This window comes from Nestor notabilis, unplaced genomic scaffold (assembly GCF_000696875.1).
Source record: "Nestor notabilis isolate BGI_N333 unplaced genomic scaffold, ASM69687v1 scaffold1524, whole genome shotgun sequence".
Lineage (NCBI taxonomy): Eukaryota > Metazoa > Chordata > Aves > Psittaciformes > Psittacidae > Nestor > Nestor notabilis.
In genome coordinates this window covers 60,009-66,008 of record NW_009926749.1, presented here as the reverse complement: position 1 = coordinate 66,008, position 6,000 = coordinate 60,009, and the positions used below count along the sequence as shown (strand labels likewise).

Here is a 6,000-nt window from a genome sequence, read left to right as displayed (position 1 = left end):
GCTAAGTAATGTGCTCTCTCACAAGAAAGATGCCAGCCTGTGGTGCAGAGCTGGGGCATGGACAGCAGGATAGCCACCAGTGGGATCCAACTTTTGCAGTTCCTTGGGAGCAAGATGCCTGTAGGCTCTTCTCCATAAAAATATCTTACTCCAAGCTCTGAAGAGTGTTCATCTTTCCCCCTTTCTTTAGTTACTTGTGCTAAAGATGGACAACCAGCGTTTCCTGCCAGGTAGGACCATAATATTAATAGTCAGGGACATTGACACTCAATGAGGAAAAAGAAACAGCAGCTCTCTGGAGTGCCACTGAGGAATGTTGATATTTAGGACTGTCACTGGTCCTCAGTCACACATCTAGACACTAGTTCATACTGGAATGTTTCTAGCCATTAAAGTACATTCACAGGTGTAAGCAGGCCCAGAAGTCATCCAGAAGGTTCTCGGTATTTTGTGCATAAAGAAAAACAAAAGCAAGTCTCAGTTGTCAGGTGGTCTTGAAATCATGGAGCTTGTGCTGTAAAATCTACCATTCTTGATATCGTCACCTCTCTGTTAAACTGCCAATAAGTTTTAATAAATAAGGATTAGGTTTTTGTTCTTTTTGGATTGAATCTCCTGCTTGTCAGTTCAGAAATTCCACAAACTTGGTGACTAAGGGGAAACTGGGAGGCTAAGGTGGTGTTTGCAGCACAGTGCATGTGGACATCTGACCCAAGTTTTGCCTCAATATGCTGTGTGTTTGCCATGGGCAATCTTTCCTTTTAATTTTCCCCAGATCACATTAGAGTGTTTCATTTACTGAGTCAGTGTGTTTGCATCTGAACAGCTTATCACCAGCTCTGGTAGGTTCTCAGGCCAGAAAGCAAGGTGCTGTTGAGCCAGTGCCTACCTGTAATGCTTAATTAATTTCTCAGTGATTTTTCTAGCTTCTGAGTATTTTTCTGCTGGTTTAACAGAGAGAGATGTTTGATACATAATGTTAGGGGTATGCCACCAACAGCCCACATTCAGATTTTTCCAAATGTGCCGCTGCACTGCTTACAGGAGGCATCGTGTGTGTAGCACCATCTGCCATCATTGATGCTGTATTGTGCAGAGTGAATGCCAGCCCCATTCAGATGTCTCTACTATGGTATCCAGCTCATCATCTGCTGTGGTTCACTTCAGCAGGTGTGAAAAGACCCGGACTGCCCTGCTGTGAAGCTTAGAAACCCTGGAAATCACAGCCAAAAATGCCCATTTGGACACAGTGCCAGTCGATTCACTCAGAGCCAGTTCATTAGAGTCTGCATATTGTAGTTTGCCAGCGAGCTGATCTCCCACATCTAATGCCAGCTACTTTTTTCCTTTGAACAGCTGACATGTGTGCAAAGGCATCCATTCCAATTCATCAATTGCTTCAGCTTTTGCTCTGGTGTTACGTTAGTAACTGTCAAAGGCTCACTCTTTTCTCACTTCTGACCATGTAGATGTTGCCTTTTACAGTTTGGCAGTTTTCCAGAAGAGAAGAGGTCTGAAAGCTCCTGTGTGGTAGCAGCTTCAGGGCTTTGCCTCCCAAATTTTGAACACTCAGAAGGGCACAGCGAAGTTGCTCCAACTTACCTGTATTAGAAATTTCACTAAGCGTGTTACAGTAGAGTTGGCATTAGGGTCCTAAAAGTGCTTCGCATGTGGACTCTTGAGTAAGAAGAGTTGCTTTCCGTGCTATAGGTTGAGTGCTTTAAATGTCCACTGTTATTCAAAAGTTATTTAAAGAAACCTAACAAACTTTAGTCCTGATCAGTTTTCTCAAGGGAAATTACTTAAGTGAGTCTGAAAGGTATTGCAGTAATGTTTAGGGGAGAGCAATTTTCACTGTGATTTCAACAGCCTCACTTCATAGGCACTTGAAATATAAAATGCCCAACAAGTTTTTTCATCTTCATTATCACCTGTCATTAAGACCGTGCATGCACTAACAGTTAGGAGTAGCCATGCAGATATCAAGTTTGAAGGCATCAGCCTCCTACACCGTAAACATTTGTCAGCAGCCTCTTCCACCAGCATTGGTTCTGGTGAACTTGTGGGCATAAACTCAGCCCTCCTCAGATGCCTCCCCAGCCATCACTATGTTGTATCTGAAGCAGTTCTTTGCAGTCCTGCTCAACTCTGCTTTTTCCCTTTGGTGTCTGCAAGGTGAAAATCCTCACAACTCATCCCAGAGTTTCCACTGTCAGACGTTACAGAAATGGACATCGGATTCCATAAGTCCCTTTCCAAAGGTGAGAGTGAGCTGGCAGCTCACTGCAGCAGTGCTTGTCACCCAAAGTGCTGTGCTTTGGAAGGCTCCTATGATGGTTTGCTGAACCACTCAAAACCTTACCCATCAGTCTTCAATGTCTGGTCTCAGTAATGTAACAAAATGGATTCATGGACCCACACTTGCATATCAGTTCGTACATCTTATCAATGCTTGTGTCATACATGCTGGCAGTGCAACAGGCCCAGGAATGATTCCAGGCAAGTGCAGTGATTTTTGGACTGGAGAGAGAGAAGAATCACATCTAGATTTTTCAGTCTCTCTGATAGTTTTGCAGTGTAGCCAAAGTCACTGCTGTCTCTGTAGCTTTGGAGACAGGCAGGTGAGCTGCACTGTTTACCTACAGTCAGTGCTGATAATTAATACAGTGGGTATTGAGAATGTTGTGAGCATCAGCTAGGAATAACAACACCACTTCTGTCCTTTCAACCCCTAAATCTGACTTGACTGTCAGGACAGGCTCACACTGTGAGAGGAACAGCAAACAAAATCTAGAGAACTAGAGAAATGGATACAAATCATCTGTGCTGTTAAAGCAAGAAAGTAAGTACTGTTACCAGACATTTTTGTGTAAAATACAGATTTAATTCCTAGCCTCCTGACTTGTTTGCTTTAAGTGTTCAAAACCAGAGGGCTGTTTTTTAACATGCATGGATGCTAAATACTGTGTTGAATACTTTCTTGCGTATTGTAAAAAAAATCAGTTGTTAATGTAGTTTTAACAAACTTGTGCCTTCAGGATTCTTACCTCTACTACTTATTGGAATGAGACCCAGCTCCTGCATGTAATATATATATGTATTTTACTTATGCTCTTTATCAACAGAGAGCTAGGTCATCTTCCCAAGAAAATTAGAAGACTGTATTAATATAATGTGGATTCTGACACTAGACTGATGTCTAAAGGATTGTTTTTAATTTCATACAATGAGAGAAGGTCATAAACTGAGAAAAGTACATGAAATAGTTTTACATACAGGGATAAATGCATAAAAATGGACTCGATTACATCAAATGTAACAAAAATGTTAGGAAGCCATTTCCCTCAGGTATTTTAATTAATAAAAAATGCTAATTATTACTGAACTTCAGTTGGAAAGGCTGTAGAAACTTGGAAAGAGGTAAGGAAAAGATTTTTGAAAAGAGTATCTGGGGAAGGAGGATGTGATTATTAGTGGTGCCTGCTTATTGCAGCTATTATTCCTTGTGGTTTTGCTGCTGCCAGAATATAAATATTTATTGCTGAAAAAATAGTCTTAACTTGAAACTCTTAGGTGGCATCTTAAGGGAGTATGATCTTCATCCTGCACATGATAGAAGTATTAGCTTATCCTTTTAAAATTACAGACACATATGTGAAAGCTAAAACAGATGTTTTGGACTCAACTTTACCAAAAGAAAGCCCAGTAGTTCCAGTATGAAATAGCATACCTAATTATTACAGGCTTCCACATCTGTGGAGTTTTCTAAAAGGATTACATGAGCATAAGGGAGAGAGAATCAACTTTTAGGTGATTAGAAAATAAAAAAATGAAAGAAGAGTTGGGAATTTTGTTAACTTTTGAATAATGTTTGTGATGTTTAATTTTTTATGTTTTCTTTCTTCTAGCTACGAATGTCCTGGCTCATCCAAGGTGTCTTGCTGGGAAATATATCCCTGCTACTGGTTGAGAACAAGACAGGAAAGGAACAAAGTCAGACATTCTGGCATTCAGAGAACAGCGAAGGTTTGGGAATATGGCAGTGGATGATCTTGCCTCTCCCAGATATACTGGATAGGTATGAGTCTCCTCATCATTCTCCTTCATGATGATCAATCCTTTCACTGCTAGCTACCTGGCAAACAGGATGACCGGCATTGCTCCTGGAAGTTGTTGCTTCGGGGAGAGGAAGCTCTTTGTTCCTGGGAGGTGTCTGCTGGTAGAGGTGGGGAATGAGAATAATTGAGTAGTTAGAGCAAAGCACCCAATTTTAGAACTCCTGAGTGGTGTCCTTGGTTCACAGACTGGGTCAATGGGTAGTCTACAACAAGGTGCTTAAACTTTTGTGTCTCCATTTCATCATCTGGAAATAATCATGCTCCTCATGTACTGTTTTTATGTAGCATGTTTGATGTTCTTATGTGGTTTGCTAGAATTGGATGTGAGCTTCATAGTTGATTTTTCTCCTGGGTATCACAGTCCCCAGTGTTGAGTGAGTCTAGATGTGAGGATGAAAGAGATGAGAGAAGAACTCACTGCAAAATCAGACGAGGATGCATCTGAACACTTTTGTGTTAGCTGTAGCAGGAGGATCAGCTTAATAAAGGGCTGTCTCAGTTGTGACTGTACTCTAGCTTTAAGCATAAAAGGTTTATCTGGTAGCATATGCTTAATCTGGTAGCATATGCTTATTTAGAGTGTTGTTTTAGCTGTTTCTTACAAGTCAGCTTTAAGGGAACACTCTTGTTCATTGTTTACTTTGTGTGTGTGTTCTGGCTTATGGGGTTTATCGAGAAGACAGAGACATACTTCACTTCCTTCTGCCCTGGCCCTTAGGCTGTAAGATGCATCTACAAACAGTGCCATCAGCACGGGTGTCCTTTGTCTTTTTGGAAATGTGTGCCCTAGAAATAATGGATTTCATTAAGGGATAGTTTGCCTCATAACAAGTTTGAACAAACATTATAGGAGCATGTCTTTTATCTTCCTGGCTCTTGGGGATGCACATAGGCTACAAATACAAGAAGGACACTGCCAACACTTCAGTCCTGAATGTATAGTTAATATGTACATGTCAAAGATTAAAAAAAATACCAGCATTAGGCTTATTGTGCAGTCACTGTTGAAGTACCATTTGTAAAAATACCTGGTTGCTGCTTTCCCTTCAGCTGTGTTTCCTTTGAAGAATGGTATATTTTGCCATTATTATATATGCGATTTATTTCTTAATGTTGCCAGAAGAATGTTTTGTGCCTGAATTATTCTATTCTCTCATACTGTTGCTTTCCTTTAAATTCTCTCTGGTTGCACAGTCAGGCAGAGAATACTTTGATCTTAGGAGCCAGGCCAGCAGTGGTTCATGTGGAATCACGGATTCAACTGATAACAAGGTGCTGACTACTATGTGGTGCTGCCACCCTTAATTCCCATTACTTACAGAGAAAGCCAGCTGGGTTCACTGAGGGAAGAGAGCTTGTTGGAGGTTAAGACATAAGCAAGAAAAACTTTGAAGTCTTGGTGTCTCTTGCAAAGTTTTTGTCCTTATTTATTCACAGAAAATGCACTGGTTTAATGAACTTTTTTCTAAGATTGAGTTGAAACCAGTTCTTCCTGAGAAGGAAGAAATCTCCTGTGAGACTTTGAAATACTGCAGGTGTCTTTTTCACCATCTCAAAACCTGTTTCTTAGGAAATATGGACTGATCTTCAAATTAGGAGGGAGCTCTGTGGAAGTGTACACTGAAACAGTACTGGGGAGGCTGCAGTGAATGTACTTTGGAGATAAATGGCAATTTTATTGAACCATAAGAAGTATTTAATTGATGTGAACGCAGTGCTGGTGCTGCTGAAGGCTTGCTGTGTCTGTCTTTTTCTAATTGGTTCCTGTGTCAGTAGCTGTGAGGGTCTGTGTTAGGAGAAGCAGGATATTGCAGATACTCCTAGAGGAGGAGCTGAATGTTTAAATCACCTCACAGAAGTAAAGCTCTTGAATAAAGCACAC

The 6,000-nt window shown here is 40.9% G+C and overlaps 1 protein-coding gene across 1 annotated transcript in view; it reads left to right on the top strand.

The window, feature by feature from the left end:
- The window catches only part of ALK (anaplastic lymphoma receptor tyrosine kinase), a gene marked incomplete at its 5' end in the record, with an annotated part of 208,584 nt that overhangs the window by 149,893 nt on the left and 52,691 nt on the right, over positions 1-6,000 (top strand). Inside the window, one exon of the mRNA XM_010013707.1 lies at positions 3,909-4,078. Within this exon, the coding sequence (XP_010012009.1) occupies positions 3,909-4,078 (170 nt within the window). The remainder of the gene's footprint in view (positions 1-3,908; positions 4,079-6,000) is intronic.